Source organism: Physeter macrocephalus, chromosome 11 (assembly GCF_002837175.3).
Source record: "Physeter macrocephalus isolate SW-GA chromosome 11, ASM283717v5, whole genome shotgun sequence".
Classification (NCBI taxonomy): domain Eukaryota; kingdom Metazoa; phylum Chordata; class Mammalia; order Artiodactyla; family Physeteridae; genus Physeter; species Physeter macrocephalus.
This window is the reverse complement of record NC_041224.1, coordinates 114,431,608-114,449,711: the sequence shown is the minus strand read 5'-3', so window position 1 is coordinate 114,449,711 and position 18,104 is coordinate 114,431,608. Positions and strand designations below refer to the sequence as shown.

The 18,104-nt window shown below is 40.2% G+C and overlaps 1 protein-coding gene across 1 annotated transcript in view; it reads left to right on the top strand.

The window, feature by feature from the left end:
* Window positions 1-5,898: 5,898 nt before the first annotated feature.
* The window catches only part of STRN3 (striatin 3), a 138,689-nt gene continuing 126,483 nt past the window's right edge, over window positions 5,899-18,104 (top strand). The window contains exon 1 of the mRNA XM_024134172.3: window positions 5,899-6,467. Coding sequence (XP_023989940.1) covers window positions 6,186-6,467 — 282 coding nt within the window. The 5' untranslated portion in view covers window positions 5,899-6,185. The remainder of the gene's footprint in view (window positions 6,468-18,104) is intronic.

Below are 18,104 nucleotides of genomic sequence, written 5' to 3'. Positions count from 1 at the left end.
TCTCCAAAGGCCCTGTTTTACTATCATATAAAAAATTGAGCAGTGTACATTTTCATATTAAACTTTCTTGGTAAACTTTTTTAATAGTCAAAAAAAAATTCCTCACACAGAAAAAAAAGGGGAACAGATGAAATAAGAATGGCAAAATCTTGATAACTGTTGAAAATGGCAGTTCATTAGACTTTTTTTTTCTACTTTTACATGATTGAAATCCAAAATAAAAAGTTAAATAAAAATGTCTAGGGACTTCCCTGGTGGTCCACTGGTTAAGACTTGGAGCTTCTACTGCAGGGGGTATGGGTTCAATCCCTGGTCGGGGAACTGAGACACCACATGCTGTGCGGCCAAAAATAAAAAGTCTTATGCACAACATGATATACAACATCCAATTACTCTATTGGAAGCTATAATACAAAAGGAGCAATAGGAGTTATTTAAAAATGCTCTAAGGAATTCTTTAATCTTTTTTTGTAGGGTAATTGTCAGGTACTTTAGGTTAGTCTATTAATAGACAAAACTAAAGGTTACCATCTTTAAAAATGTTATCATAAAAAAATAAGGTTTTGTGAATTTTTGCCAAATTTAAAACATTTTCCAAAGAAAACACTGTCTTTAGCAGAGATTTCCCAGGCAAGGGGTCCATGTCTGGTACCATTCTTCTGAACATTCTCCCCTGCTGCTCCAACAGGAGACAAACCACATTTCCAAGATTGTTAAATTATTACCTAGGAAAGTTTTGGCAATTTCCCATTCAGTAACATTTTCCAGTCATTTGGTTCTCATGTTTATAGACCTGGTTGTTCACTTTTGGCCAATGTTCAGGAGGGATTTGGCTCCAGGCAATCCTTTTTTCTTTTTTCCCTTTCAATTTTGACATCTCTATAAGTTAGCTATTATACAGTATTATCACAGCCTACTGCTTTCCGACTCATATTACCCAGGAGACAATTCAGGAATGAACTTGGACTAGAATTTTATATAGCATGCAGAGTTTCCTGAAGGTCTTGGTGCCTATTTTTCTGTAATCTGTGAAGGTCCTTTTCCTTTTCTTTTCCACACAATAAACTATTTGAATAGTTCAGGTATCCTGCATATATTTCTACACTTTTCTTAGCCACAAGCAACTGCTTTAATGAGAAGTAGATGCCTGATCTTACTATGCTGGTTAAACCACAGTGCAGGTCAAAGCTGCCTCCTTTTCTGTTCCATCTCCATTATACACTTTGCTCGTTTGGTTTTTGAACACATGCCAACTCTTCTCAAAGATATTTCTCTGGGCTCTAATATTTATTTGTTTTCTATGTATATATATATATATATTTTGTGTGTGTACTGGATTGTGCTAAATGTTGTTTCTTTTGTTGGTTTTTTTTTTGCGGTATGCGGGCCTCTCACCGTTGTGGTCTCTCCCGTTGTGGAGCACAGGCTCCCTACGCACAGGCTCAGCGGCCATGGCTCACCGGCTCAGCCGCTCCACGACATGTGGGATCTTCCCGGACCGGGGCACGAACCCGTGTCCCCTGCATCGGCAGGCGGACTCTCAACCACTGCGCCACCAGGGAAGCCCTGTTTTCTATATTTATAAATGTAAACACTATGTAATTTCCCCAAGTGACTGAATCACCCTGAAACTACCTAAAAAATGATTTCAAAGGTGCAAATGATTTGGGAGCCAGAGGTAGTAATATTAAATCCATTGACAGGACAGAAGGAGGCAGAATTGTAAAGGGAGACTTTATTTCTTGTTTCCAAATAAACATACTCACTGACGTAAGAGTAGGAATACTTCCTATTCTACTAAGGGCTGCGGAAGTGACCCAGAACTCTTATCTCAGCTTTCTCTCCTCATAGAGATAAGAATACTTGTCACAATCTTTTCAGATGATGGAAAAAGATGACTAGATCAGTGATTGTGAACCAGTCTGAGCTCTTTGTTAGTAGGATGTCAGGTACATAGTCAGCAAGGCATGAAAGTGGATGTTTAGGAAATTGACTATGGACTAGGGTTGGACTGTAAAATGGAACTACCATTAATTTTATAGGTGTGATAATGGTATAGTGGTATGTTAAAAAAAATCTGTTAAAGATTTTGACTATGGACTAGGGTTAGACTGTACAATGGAATTACCATTAATTTTATAGGTGTGATAATGGTATAGTGGTATGTTAAAAAAAAATCTGTTAAAGATACCTAGAGAAGTATGTACCAATGAAATAGTATGATGTCTGGGAAGGAATTCACATAGCTCTCAAAGTCAGGGTCAAAACACTTTGTACAGGGCTTCCCTGGTGGCGCAGTAGTTGAGAGTCCGCCTGCCGATGCAGGGGATATGGGTTTGTGCCCCGGTCCGGGAAGATCCCACATGCTGCGGAGCGGCTGGGCCTGTGAGCCATGGCCGCTGAGCCTGTGCATCCAGAGCCTGTGCTCCGCAACAGGAGAGGCCACAACAGTGAGAGGCCTGCATACAGCAAAAAACAAAACAAAAAAAAACCACTTTGTACATAAGGTATTGCAATAACTGGGAAGAAGGCATCTGAGTGTTAACCACTCTGATGTATTTAAAAGACTAGAATTCCTTAACATACTTTTGCTGATATAATATATGCACATGAAATGTGACAAGTCTCTTTTTGGTCAGGTAGAATAAAAACACAGGTGTCTAAGATTAGCTAATGGGGAAAAAAACCCTTAAAATTCTAAACTGATTAAAGATATAAATAGGCAGTCATTGAAACTGAGAGAATCAATGGGAGTGGAGGAGAAATGAACAAGACTGATGAAAGGACAGAACAAACAGGAAGTTTCAAAGGTTGATGCTGAAAAGAGGAAATGACTCAGTCACAGTTTAGGAAAGGAATTCCAGTTAGGTGAGTTGTAGGTGAGCCTGGGAAAGCTCATTACCTACAGAGAACAAGATTCCAGGAGCTCACTGCAGACTGTCCTTGGAGTCATGTACACAAAGCACAACCTCAATACTGTAAAAAATAATCTCCCAATAGAGGAGAAAATTTTGGTGTCTTTTACTATTAGTGCTCATGACAGTTCTGGTCATTGAACCTCAAGAGATAATTGATACAATGGTAGCAAAAACTGGTAAAAAAAAGATTGAGGTGAAGGAAAAATATTCATATTAGTCTAGTATGAATTTAAGTTATTCATCAAACATTTATTGGGCATTTCACTGTCCCACGCACTGGGGGTACAGTTTTCAACAAGAGGGGCATAGGTCCTGCCCCTCTAGGAGGCTACAATCCTGCAGATAAATGACTATAATCTGGGAAGAATATGGTTTAGGATTGCATTGTTGACATTTATAAAACCATGGACAACGTGAATCCAGACATGTTCAACTGGAATTCTTCAAATAGGGAGTGTAAGAGACAGATCTGGATAAGACTTTGAGGAAGTAAGGGTGCTTGGTGCTGAGTAATTTGCCTAAAACTAGACTGGAAAGTCTGTGAAGGCAGAGATTATGTCTGTTTGATTCACAGTGGTTCACCAGCAACTAACAGAGTATCTGAAAAATAGTAGCCAATCCAGAAATTAAAAAAACAAGAAAGTAAATAAGTGAGGCAAAGATTTGCAGTACCTGTTGTTATGTGACTGTCTTGCTTTCATAGTGTTTAGTATGAGTGTCACCAAGGAGTACATATATAGACAATTTAAATACAATGTAATAAGTATTAGGAGTTAAGCATGGGATACTATTAGGATACTATACTAAATAATTCATGGATCTGGAAAGCTTCTTGGAGGAAGAAATACTTGAGATGAGTTTTGAAAGAAGAAGGGAAGGAAAGCCAATTGGATACAGCATGTATTAAATTCTTGCAGAATGAAACAGCATTACACATTTGAGGAACCCAAAATGGTGCAGATTAGCTGGAGAGAATAGGGTACCATGATGGTGTGATGGTAAATTAGGCAATAAGGACTTTTATATACTATGCTAAAATTTGGGCTTTATTATAAGTCTGGTGATCATTAATATATTTTAAGCAGGGAATGATAGGATCAGATCTGCCTTTTGAAGATCACTCAGGCATCAGTGGTAGTGGAAGGCGGGGGAACAGTAGAGGTGGGAAGGTTTAAATTAGGACATGTATGAAGATATGGAATAGATATAAAAGATATTACTGAGGAAAGGATTGGATGAGGGGGCCAAGTGAAGGAAAGGTACTAGAATGACTGCCAGGCCTCAGGTTTGAATGTGGTGCCACTTAATATGACAGGTAGTAGAAGAGCAGAGTTTGTTTTTTTTGAAGGTGAGTGGGGAGGAAAAAGGATTATGAATCCAGTCTTTACTTGAACTTGACGTACCAGCAGGAAATATTAGTGGGTATGCTCCTCTTCTTTTGATGCCAACGTAAGGGAGATCAGTCACACCCTCTCACAAATTTTTCTTGATGTATATGGGTCTTGAGGCAGTACTGTATTTCTGAACTTTTTATGTGCTCTGAGGCCCCTCGCAAATGAACAAGATTGCAAGAGCAGGTTGTATGTTGGTTGCTATGAAATGGAGAAATAGTTCTTAATAATTCTGTGACCTCAGACCTCATTTCATATGTAAATAAAACATGGCAGCATGGGTAACAAGTCCAATCTGCTCTCCATTAAACTATAATAACAGTAAAGCAGACATGATAAAATAAGATGTACTACTTTATCTCTTGGAAATTACACCGAGTGGTCGTGTATATTCCATAGTGAAAATTTTATTGGTAGTAAAGAAGCGAAAAATTTGAATGCAATAAATGTTATATGCGATTTTCCTGCAGAGATGTAATTAATCTTTTTTCCTTATTATGTTGTTAAATATCATTTTTGTCCTATTTTTTAACCAAATGGTTATTAGCTACATTAACTTTTAGAAACTTACTAGTTCATTAAGGATGTTTCCGGGCAACCTAAGCACATAAACACACACACTATGGTACTTAAAAGATTAACCTTGTCTTTTATGTGTATATTACATTCACTAAAACAACCCAGAAAAACATTTTTAGCCGTTCATCTAGGGTTTTAAATTGTCTTCACAATGCTCTTATTTTCTATTTCCATCAAAAGATTCTGCTATGAAAGACAATATTTGTGAGCTCATTCACTTCTAAAATGTCAAGTTGTTAGTTTAACCAGTCTCCTCCAGTGTTCTTTCTCCCCCGCCCACTGTCAAGATCTAAAGATTTTCACCTTCCCTTCTCCCAAAAGAAAAATGAAAACAATCGCTACTGCTCCCCTGTCAAACTCCCCAAACACAACCCACCCCAGATCAGGAAAGAAGGGAGGCAAAGTGGTACAAGTTGCGACGCGCGACAGGGAGCACAGAATTGGGACCAAATCCCCGAGACAGAAGTCTTCACGTCCGGGAAGAGCTGGGCTCTTTGCCAAAAGAGAACGTCCCCAAAGCCCCGGGAACTGACTGGTGCTAGGAAACCAGAGAAAGAGAGTGACAGGCAGAGAAAGAAGTCCGACCCTCTGGGACTGCCTGAAAACACGCAAGGAATGCAAAAGAAACGTCAGGAATCCGGGACCGGCTGCGGCCGGCCAGAGCGACCAACCAGGTTAAAACCCAGCTCCAAAGGCAGGCGCGCCGCTGAGACCTTTGGGTGGGGATCGGCGCTGGGGACTAACTGAGATAGGGATACGGATTCCTGGGAAGGCAGAAACCTACTCTCTTCCAAAGACTGGATTCGGTTGCCCACCGTCCGGACTCTGCAGCCAGACTCCCGCAGCAAGCCTGCGGGGTGGGCCTAGGGGCGGGGCCGAGTCTCCTTCCCCGCCTCTAACGGCAAGCCGACTGCGTCCTCAGTACGCCTGCGTAGGGTGAGGCCGGACTCTATTTGGCTAGTAGGCGAGCGGCGGCAGCGGCGTTCCCTACCCGGCATGCTGCGCGGGAGCGGCGGCCCTACGTCTCTCCCCTTCCCAACCCTGCCCCCTTCCCCCTCCCGCCGCGGCCCCCCCTTCCCCTAAAGTGAGTGAGTGAAACTGGCAGATGGAGGAGGGACTGTAATGGCGGCGGCCGGCAGCTCCCTGCTCTGACCTACGGCAGGCATTCAGCAACAACCCCCTCCCCGCCCCTCTCCCAGCCGGCCTCCGCCCCGCCGCCAGCGCGGGGCCACCCTCTCCGGCCCTTCCCCCAGCGGTCGCCGTCTCGCCCTGCGCCCCGGCCGGGGCCCCACACACAATGGACGAGCTCACCGGAGGCGGTGGTGGCGGCCCCGGGATGGCGGCCCCTCCACGGCAGCAGCAGGGACCTGGGGGGAACATGAGCCTTTCGCCCGGGGGGAATGGAGCGGCGGGCGGCGGGGGTCCTCCGGCCGCCGAGGGAGCGGGTCCCGTGGCAGGCCCAGAGCTGTCCCGGCCGCAGCAGTACACTATCCCAGGGATCCTGCACTACATCCAGCACGAGTGGGCTCGGTTCGAGATGGAGCGGGCGCACTGGGAGGTGGAGCGGGCCGAACTGCAGGTACCTCGCTGGGGTCGGTGTGCGGGACGGCTGCGGCGGCGGGGTTCCCGGCCGGGGGGTTGGGGGGGCGGGACTCCCCTCAGTCGGAGCTCGAGGCCTTGGGAGGCCGAGAGAAACCTACCTGTGCGGCTCGGGGAGCGATGGTCCTGGCGACGGCTCTTCCTCTAGCCCCCCTCCCCCCTTCCCGCAGAAGCTTGTTACCCAGCCCTCACTAGCTGCGCGGTGCGGGCTTCCTTGGGGCAGCCATTTTGGCTTTTAGTATGGCGTCTGCGGGGGCTCCTCCGGAGGCGGCCTGCGCGGGTCTCCGGGGCTTGGGGCCGAGTTCCTCTCTCTGGGAGAGAGTCCGGCGAGGGGCTGTTGGGCACTGAGCTTGCTGTTGTTTGTGCCTCTTGAGATGGAGAACCGGAGGAGAGGGATCGGGACTGGCATTTTACCACCTTTACCCGAATCCCCCCCCTTTTCCGATTTGGCATGTCTGCCCCCCTCCCCCGGAGTTGATAACCCTTACTCTTTGACAGCCACGCTTCTTTCCATGGCTGCTACCGAGCACAATGGCTTGCGGCTGACCTGTGAAGTTTTCATTTCCTACCGCCAACTTTAAGTACCTTCTTACCTGGGATGCTGCCTTATTCACTTAGATTCACTTTGAGTTCTTAGTGACTGACTCATCAACGCTTTTCTGTGCTGAATTTTTCTTTTTAGAATACCCTTCACTGTCCTCCATCCCCTTCTTTACACATAAAAAGCCAAACCAGAATATCTGTGCCGTCTTTATGAAGATTTAATATTAACTTGGAGTAAAGCGTACTTGTCTCACGTTACCAACTCAAGCAGGGGAAGCAAAGTTAAATATCCTCAGGATCCTTCATAATTGAGCCGGACTCAGTCTTAAGGTGAAACTTTGATAGGTTGGTTTACCTAACTTTTGGAAGATTGTTGGTGTTTTAAGGACTTATGTCTTGTATTTCAGAAGGACTACATCTTTTTAAAAGGATTGTTTAACTCTTTTGGATGTTTGTGTTTATTTTAAAATCACTTTCCAAGGCAAATTTAGGCTTAGAAGAAAAAAGGCATGCATCTAAATAGTGTTGCACCTGTTCTTCAGACTGGTATATATTTAGAATGTAAGTAGTATTGTTCGCTGACATACATGTCATATATGCCTGGGGTGAATGGTTAGGGAAATGCAGTGTTGAAAGAAGGAAGATTGGATTAGCTTAAAAAGGGTGTCCTCAAACAAATATGTATATCTTGAGTTTGATTTTGAACCAGTCGACTTTTATTTGTCTCTACAAAGTTGGGAAAGTTAAACTTTTGAAAAGTAAGAAACATATATTTTGACACTTTACCAAGTCTTGAGAAAGTTAATTATAAATTAACACCTGTTAGTCAATTCAGTGTTTTAGTGCTTTGATATTCTATTGGGCTCTTAAAAATATAACATTTAAAAAGCTAAAGTCAAAATTGTTTTTTTTGCGTGTGTAGTCTGCTTTAAAATATCTGGGATGTGTAGAGTTCTATTGATGTACAACTTTTACTACACCATGTGCAAACTTAATATTCGGTGTGAGGCATTTATTTTTAAAAATTGCATTTACAAATGCATTGAGGCTTGGGTTCACTAAATAATACTTCACCAGTCCCTGATATAGTGTTTATAACCTTTGTACTGTTATAGAAAAGCTTGAATTTAAACACTTTTCAAGTTAGCAATTGCGTTAATCATTCATAGGTTTCACTGGTGTAAGTAGCTGAAAAATGTCTTGTGTCTAAATTAGTAAAAAAAATCTGTACAACAGTGAGGCCTGTCTGTATTGTCTACCCTAGCCCTTGCTTTCCCTTCTAATTCTCTTCTCCTTGACCGAAGTCTTTTAAGGAAGATTAATTTTGCTTGCTTGCTTTCAGTTTATCTACTGTTGGCATGTTAGTTCTGATATAGCCATTCTAAACTTTTTTTGTTTGCTTTTTTTTTTGAAGAAGTTCTGCAGTGTCTCTAGACTCTTAATTTTTTTTTCAGAAGTTTTTATTATTTCACACTGATTCTTTTGGAATAAAATGTTCATGATTGTGTGTTTTTGTTCTGTATATTTCTCTAAAATGTTTTATTGGGCTACTTAGTTAATAGGATTTCAGGTTTGCTTCTGGAATGCTGAATTTGCTTTACACGTCTTCAGTCTTTAGTAAGAATGCTTGTGAGGTGCACATTTTAAAATGTATGTGTTGAATAAAAAATTTATTGGGAAAGTTTAAGTGAAGCGTGAATGGGTTTAAATTGTAAACTTAAACTTAATTTTAAGAAAGATAACAGAAATAAGAGAAGTTGCATATTGTTATGGTATACATCCTTGGGTACACTGTTCATCTATACATTATTTAAAGTATTCAGTATTAAAACTGTTCAATAATGAATATAGCGAGGATAAGGTATACCTCATTTTGATATAAAATTTCAGTGTGGAATTATATTTCCTGGCTTTGGAAAGGATTTTAAACTGGAAGATTGCATTATGTTTCTCTTCCCTGTAAAAGGAATTTTGGGTAAAGGTCTTTCTTAGAAGATTGGAACTAAACCAAAGGATGGCTTAACGCTCTTTCATCTTTGTGATGGTTCCTTACCTGGGACTAAGGTAAAGCTTTGTTAATAAGGCTCTAGGACAGTGATTTCTAAAAGAGAGTGCTAGTGGTAATCACTTGTAAAACTGTAAAAAGTATGCAGGCCTTTGTCTCATCCTCCAGAGGTTTGGATTGATTTGGTCTAGGACTTGTGAAAAAATGAACTGGACTGCTTGTGGGATTTTGGCAGTCACATTAAATAGAAATTATAACTGCCATTTCATCAGCACTACAACCTTATGAGATAGGTATCATTTCTATTTTACAGATGAGGAAACACAAACAGTTTAAATAACTTTGCCAGCTGTAAAGTATTGCAGCTGAGATTTGAACCCAGGTTTATCTGAATCCAAAGGCTTTGTTTGGTCTTATTACCACTCTTGAAACCATTGTGTCGTATTGTTGTTTTGGTATTTTTTGTAGAAATGGAATCTGATTTGTAATTCATTATGTGGCATACACCACTTCAGTACATTTCAAAAAAGTTTTATTGAGCCCCCATGGCATGCCAGGTCTAGTTTATATATATTGCAAATATGTCGTTATATTTTTTTCTGTAGTTAGTGTGTAATAAATGCACTTATGGTATATACAAAATGCTTGTGTGCCAACTATAAAAATATGACATAGGTAATACATAGAAAATGTAGTCCTGGAGTTTGTATTCTAAAACTACTAATTCTCCAGCAAATGTAAACTTTTAATTAGTGTTTGTGTTTGCATACTCTGGCATACAGATTTGTCATAACGTGACAGATATTGCCACCTACAGATGTTAAGTTAATAGATATTTCTCTCAGACATAACTTGATTTCTTCATTTTTAATGGGGGGAGGTAATTGTTTCCCATTTAATCTGTTATTGCCAGGGTTTTCTTAGGGTAGTCTAGAATAATGATTTGCAAATCCTTGTTCCTTTTCTATTACAAGATTTTTATAAATCTGCTATGAAATTATAAAAAATAAGAACAGTATAGAGATTTTTCATAAAGGTGTTCCTTTTATTCCGAGAGTTTTAGCCTTCATAAAGACTTGGTGTTATGCAGTTTTCCTTTTTCAAATGGTGGTGGCAGTAGAGTAAAAAAATTTTTATTTGATAGAATTAAGAGTCCACAATCTTATGTCATATTCTCCCTGCTTCTTTTTTGAAGTCCTTGGAAACAGAAAGTCTAGGGACCCCTAATCTAAATTTCTTTTCTCCATTTACCCCTTAATCCTGCTGTATAGTCTTTTTTTGCTCTCTCTCCTTGTACCTATCTAAACACTGTAGAACACTGCTTTCTGTTGGTGGTTGACCTTCAAATTGCCAAATCTTGAGGCCGCCTTACAGATTATATGCACTTAACCAACACTTTCTGCTTTTGACAGTTTCTTCCTCAAAATCCTTTTCTATGGCCTATATTCTTCTGTAATTTCTTATTTTCCCTTTGGTCCACTTATCACTTTTCTTCATATGTTTCCTCTCCTTTGGTCTCAGTTATCGCTACTTGGGGTTCTGGTTCTTTTTGTTTTCACTGTAAATTTCAAAATATACCGTGTTTTTTGTTTTTGTTTTTTGCTGTTATTCCGATGCTTCAGTATTTAGTCCTTTAATCCTAAAAAAAACCCAATGAGGTGAGCACAATTGGTTTCTTTTTGTTGGTGGTGGGATTTTGTTTTTTGGGTTTTTTTTTTTTTTTTGACACTAGACTATTGGGGACCGAGGTTAAGTAATCTGCCTAAGATCTAAGATCATATAACTAGGAGTAGCAGAGCTGGGATTTAAACCTAGGCAGGCTTACTTTAGAGGCCATGTTCTTAGTCATTACTGTATTTTTGACTTTTTGACTTTTTGTCTCAGACGTATTTCTAACTTCCTGTTTAAATTTTCTACTTCAAATTCAATGCATCCATTATTCAGTTCATCTCAAATGCCTGCCTCTTTCCCCCACAAAAGGCACTTAACTTGTTTGTTCTCCTTTATTCCCTGTTATTTTTTTTTTAATAAATTTATTTTATTTATTTTTGGCTGCGTTGGGTCTTCGTTGCTGCGTGCAGGCTTTCTCTAGTTGAGGCGAGCAGGGGCTACTCTTCGATGTGGTGTGCAGGCTTCTCAATGCGGTGGCTTCTCTTGTGGCGGAGCACGGGCTCTAGGCATGCAGGCTTCAGTAGTTGTGGCACGCGGGCTCAGCAGTTGTGGTTTGTGGGCTCTAGAGCACAGGCTCAGTAGTTGTGGCGCACGGGCTTAGCTGCTCCGCGGCACGTGGGATCTTCCCAGACCAGGGGCTTTAACCCGTGTCCCCTGCGTTGGCAGGCGGAATCTTAACCACTGTGCTACCAGGGAAGCCACCCTGTTATTGCTGATGTTTATTATCATCCTTCCCATTGGCAGATACTATAGAGATCAGTGGGTCCTTCTAAAAATGTTGAGTCTTTGGGTCTTATTGATTCTAGTATGATTATTCAGTGAATATATTTCAGTGTTATTTTGTGCTACATACTGGGTATATAATGATATATGAAGCAAGGACCTTGCTGCTGGTGGAGTACTTGAGAAATAATAAAATGTGATAAATCAGAAATTAACAGGATGCTGAGAAAATAAATGGTGATGGGAAACCTGTGTAGATAGTGAGCTTTCAGGTAAATAGCTAAGCAATTATTGAGCAGTTCCTATATGCCAAGAATTATTTTAAGTTGTTAATACATATCTTAACGCATTTAATTTTTGTGAAGCCCCTTTAGATCTGAAGTGTGACCACCTAACCATAGGTTTTTCAGTGGAAAGGAATAGCATTAAAATAAGTTCTAGGGGCTTCCCTGGTGGCGCAGTGGTTGAGAGTCCGCCTGCCGATGCAGGGGACACGGGTTCGTGCCCCGGTCCGGGAGGATCCCACATGCCGTGGAGCGGCTGGGCCCGTGGGCCGTCGTGGCCTCTGGGCCTGCGCGTCGGGAGCGTGTGCTCTGAAACGAGAGAGGCCACAACGGTGAGAGGCCCACGTACCGCAAAAAAAAAAAAAAAAAAAAGTTCTAAAGCAGGAAAGAACTTTGTTGGAAGTGTGAGCTGGACTTGAGTGATTCAGTGGGCTATCTAATATAGATAGCCTCCGTATCCTAAAATACATTTTAATTCAGTGATTATTAATTTTTTGGAAATATAGTCTCCTTTGCATAAAAACTTTGGAGCATTTTCTAGTTAAAAAACAACTTTTTGGCTTCGAATATACTTGAAGCCTAACTACTGACCTAAGGAAGTAACACTGATTTAATCTGTGCTTTAAATTTCTTTACTACAACTGTTTTAGTTCAGGGTGTTCCTCCTGCCTGATTTCTCTGGAGGAATCTTAACGGTTTCCCTCCATACATGCTCCTCTCTTAAGAGTTTATCCTTTATATTGTAAAGGATGTATTGTATGATTGTATTACATATACCCTTTAATTTTTATTATGGAGAGTTTTAAACATATTAAAAAATAATACAGTGATCTGTGACCTCCCATAAACTTGTCACTCATCACTCAGTAACAACTCATGACCAGTCTTATTTTACTTATACTTCTGTCCACTCCTTCCCTGTCCCGAATTATTTTGAAGCCAATCCCAGAAACATACAATTTCATCCATGAATATTTCAGTATATATCTAAAAAATAAGGACTTTAAAAAGACAACTGTTGTAGTTGCATACCAAATTAAGAAAATGAACAATTCCTTAATATTATTGATATTATCAAATATATGCTGTTTGAATTTCCAGTTTTCTCATTTATCTTTGAAGAGTTTGTTTGAATCAGGATCCAAATAACACATTGCTATTGGAACCCCCTCCATCTTTCTTTCCTTTTCTTTGTCATTTTTTGTTGAAGAAATCAGATCTTTGGTCCTATAAAGGTTCCCAGAGTCTGTGTTTTGCTGCGTGCATCTCTGATACAGTTTAATATGTTCTGTTGTCCTGTTTGTTTTCCCTGTAACTTGGTTAGTTGGATACAGGGTCTTGATACAGATTGGTTTATTTTCTTTTTTGGGGTGGTAGTGGGGGACAAGACTACTTCACAGGTGGTGATGAGGACTTCCATCAGAAGGCACAAAATAGTTGGTTGTCTTTCCTGATGTTAGCAGCTGTTGATGTTAGTGTTTAGGAACATTCATCCATTAGGGCCACCCTTAGTTTTTAAAAAACTTCAGAAATTGAGATATAATTCACGTAACATAAAATTCACCCTGTAAAGTGTACAGTCATCCCTCAGTATTGTGGAGTGATTGGTTCCAGGACTCCCCCACCCCCTCTCCCCTCTATCCCTGGTTGCTGAAGTCCCTAATATAAAATGGTTTAGTATTTGCGTATAAACCATGCACATTATTCCGTATACTTTAAATCTTCTCTAGATTACTTATAATACCTAATACAACGTAAATAGTTGTAAATACAATGTAAATAGTCGCTTGCAGTTGCAAATTTAAGTTTTGCTTTTTGGGGCTTTATGGAATTTTTTTTTCCTGACTGTATTTGATGCACAGTTGGTTAAATCTATGGATGCAGAACCTTGTGGATACAGAAGGTTGACTGTACATTTCTCTGGTTTTTAGTATATTACTGTGTTGTATTGTCATCATCGCTGTCTAATCTGGAAACATTTTCATCACCTGCAAATGAACCTGGTTTAACCTGTTAGTAGTTAGTCCCAATTCCCCCTTTTCCTTGGCAATCACTAATTTCTGTCTCTATGATAGAAAGAATAGTCTTTCTATCATATAATATCAAGAATATTCTGAACATTTCATATAAACAGAATCATACAATATGTGGCTTTTTGTGAATGGCTTCTTTCACTTAAGGTGATGTTTTCAAGGTCCATCCATGTGTAGCATGTAACGGTACTTTATTCCTTATTATGGCCGAATAATATTCTGTTGTATGGATTTACTACATTTTGTCCATCAGTTGGTGGATATTTGGGTGTTTCTACTTTTTAGCTATTATGAAAAATACTGTTATTAACATTTCTGCACAAGTTTTTGTGTGAACACATGTTTTCAATTCTCCTAGGTATATACATAGGAATGGAATTGCCAGGTCATGTTCAACTTTTTGAGGAACCTGCTGAAGTGTTTTCCAAAGTGACTATACCATTTTACTTTCCCACCAGCAATGCAGGAGGGTTCCAGGGCCACCGTTACTTTTTTGTCAACTTTGAAAAAAAAAAAAATATATATATATATATATATATATATATTTTTTGTGTGTGTGTGTGGTACGCGGGCCTCCCTCTGCTGCGGTCTTTCCCGTTGCGGAGCACAGGCCCCGGACGCGCAGGCTCAGCGGCCATGGCTCACGGGCCCAGCCGCTCCGCGGCATATGGGATCCTCCCAGACCGGGGCGCGAACCCGGTTCCCCTGCATCGGCAGGCAGACGCGCAACCACTGCGCCACCAGGGAATCCCCTGAAATATATTTTTAATACTAAAAAATTTTTTTTACAAAATACCTTTCCTTTGATGTTTTTTTTTCCAAGTTGTGTTTTCTCTCTCATAGACTTAGAGCCGGTTTAGGTTTATAGCAAAATTTAGCTGAAAGTACAGACAGTTCCCACATAACTCCTCCGCCATCAAAACCTCCCCCAACATCAATAGCTCCACTACTGTGGTACATTTGTTACAATTGATGAACCAACACTGACCCATTATTATCAACCAAAGTCCGCGATTTACATTAGGGTTCTCTCTCTGTCTTGTATATTCTTTGGGATTTGACAAATATATAATGACATGCATCCACCTTTATAGTAAATAATGCTTTCACGGCCCTAAAAATCCCGTATGCTTCACCTATTCCTTCCTCCCTCACCCAAGCCCATGGCAGCTACTGCTGTTTTTTTGTTGTTGTTGTTTTGTTTTTTTTGTTTTGTTTTTGCTTTTTTGTTTGTTTTTGGCTGCGCTGCATGGCACGTGGGATCCCAGTTCCCCGACCAGGGATTGAACCCGCGCTCCCTGCAGTGGAAGCACGGAACCTCAGCCACTGGACCACCAGGGAAGTCCCAACTAGTGCTGTTTTTACTGTCTTCCATAGTTTTGCTTTTTCCAAAATGTCATGTAATTGGAATCATACCGTGCATAGCTTTTTCAGATGGCTTCTTTGACTTGGTACTGTTCATTTAAGGTTCCTCCTTAAATGTCTTTTTGTGGCTTGAGTGATCTTTTTAGTGTTGAATAATATTCCATTGTACATATGTACCACAGTTTATTTGTCCACTCACCTGTTGAAGGACATCTTCAGTGCTTCCAAGTTTTGGCAATTATGAGTAAATGTCGATGTGCAGGTTTTTGTGTGGATGTATTTTTTCAAGTAATTTAGGTATATACCAAGGAGCTTGAATGCTGGACTGTATGATGAGAGTATGTTTAGTTTTTTAAGAAACTGCCAAACAGTTTTCCAGAGTGGCTGTGTACCTTTTTTGCATTCCCACCAGCGGTGATTGACAGTTCTTGTTGCTCTACATTTTGTCAGCATTTGATGTCAGTGTTTTGGATTTTAGCCATTCTAATAGGTGTGTAGTGATATATCGTTTTAATTTGCTATTCCCTAATGACGTAACAGTGTTGAGCACCTTATTTGCCATCTGTATGTCTTCTTTGGTGAGATTCTGTTCAGAGCTTTTGCCCTTTTTAAAATTAAATTCTCTGTATCTCCTCCCTCTTGACATTTACTTTGTTTTGGGATGGAATGGTGTTGGGCCTTGTTTCCAGTCATGTATGAGTAATTGTTCGGTAAATGGCAGTCATATTATTACTTAAAACACATATATTTACCTTAAAAAGTAATGACTTAAAGGAATGAGTAATTATAATATCAACCTGCCTTTAGCTGTCCTTCCAGTGAAGCTACCAAAGGCAATGATTAAATTTATTTTATCTGGAGATACTTGTAAAGTCTCTAACTGTAAGAGAGTGAGATCTGTGGTGGTTCCAAAACCTAGTAAATAATTAAAATCACCTGAGATCTTTAATAATATAGATTCCCACATTCTATCCCTGGTCATTGTGATTCAGTAGTTTGAGGTAGGATCTGTGTTTTAAAAATGTATGGCTGGTAATTCTGATAATCAGCCAAGTTTGGGAACCTGCATGATCAAAGTCTCTTAACGATTTGGTGCAATCCAGCTCTCCATCCCCTTTCCCTTTAACATTGTCATTCCTCCTATTGATATGTTAAACTTGAGCAATATATCACCCCTTCTCTGCATTCACAGTGGCTTGCACTGTGTATGATTACATCGTTGCAATTTTCTTTTTTATTTTCATTTTCTGCTTTCCAGTAAATTGAAGCTACTTGTTAACGGGAACTTGCTGGTTTTGAATATGCTGCGAATTTTTGTTGGATTCAGTTGAAACACCCTGTGGTGTTTGATTACATAGATGAAAGCATTACATGTCCATAGAAAGAACTATTAATAATAGTACATGTTAACATTTAATGAGTGCTTTCTGTATGTTTGGAATCATTCTAATTTGTATACCATCCCTAAATCATAGATAACAAGTATTTCCATTTTAGAGAGAAGGAAACATGGGCAAGAGTTTAAATAACTTGTTCAACATAAAACAGTAAATAGGTAATGAAGCCGGGTGCTGCCGAGTTGCTTTTGACATATGTTACACCATCTTAAGGTAATACTGGTACCTGGTGTTCATTGGGACCACCTCCGTGGTAAAGAATTGTAAACAAATGACTATCGAATAGGGTCAGTGTCACAAGATTTAAAAGGCTATATATAAGTGAAGTAATTATAAATGTGTGTGAAATTTTGGATCATGTTTAGATAGATTTTGTAAAAAAAGTTTTAAAAATTCTAATTAAAACATTTTTCAGACTCTATTTTTTGAATAGTTAATGCATGGTTCAAAATTAAATCTTGTACTTACCATGAGCCTGTCCACCCTTAGTGTCCTACATTAGTAACCACTTTTATTAGTAGTACTATATGTATCCCTTCAGTGTTTCTTTATGCAAATAGAAGTAAGCAAATATGTATGTTGATTTTCTTTCCTTTCTGATACAACAGTTTGTAAACTATATACCTGTTTTTCACTTTGCTTTTTCATTTAACATTTTTTGGAGATTATTCTGAGTCTGTTAGTAGAGAACATTCTCACTTTTTTTGTGTGTGTGGTACGCGGGCCTCTCCCGTTGCAGAGCACAGGCTCCGGATGCGCAGGCTCAGCGGCCATGGCTCACGGGCCCAGCTGCTCCGTGGCATGTGGGATCTTCCCAGACCGGGGCACAAACCCGTGTCCCCTGCATCGGCAGGCGGACTCCTAACCACTGCGCCACCAGGGAAGCCCCATTCTCACTTTTTATAACAGCTGCGTAGTAGTAGTATTCTACTTTGTGTACATGCCATAGTTGATTTAATTACTCCACTATTGCTGAATGGTTGTGTTAAAGTTTCAGAAAACATTTGTAACTGTGTTCTTAAATGTGTGAGCAACCAACCAGCCTTCTGCCAAAAATAAACTCTATTATATTGCTTTTTTGTTTTGTAGGATTATAATATTAGCAGTTAACAGCATTATACAAATTCGTAATATTTTTAATTTCATGGCTTGCATTCAAGTCTGAATTACGGGTCACAAATGTTTTAGCTATGAAAGCCATTAGTTATCCTGTTTCATTTAAGCTGTAAGTCTGTTACTGAAATCCTGAGGAACAAAGGAGTGAGAAAGACAAAACGAAAAGATGAAACAGAAAAAAAAGGGGGTGGGGTAGATGGGAAGAGGAATAAAGGCAGTGATAGAGAAACAGTGGATGGGTGTGAAAATATGCCAGCAACAGTTGTCTCAGATAATAAAACTATTTCAGAGTGGCCTAAACTGACATTTGTGTTTTTGCTTTTTCCCAGAGCTTTAAAAAGTGGACCAGGGACTTCCCCGGCAGTCCAGTGGTTAAGACTCCATGCTTCCAGTGCAGGGGACGCGGGTTCGATCCCTGGTTGGGGAGCTAAGATCCCACATGCTGCCCGGAGTGGCCAAAAAAAAAAAAAAAAGTGGACA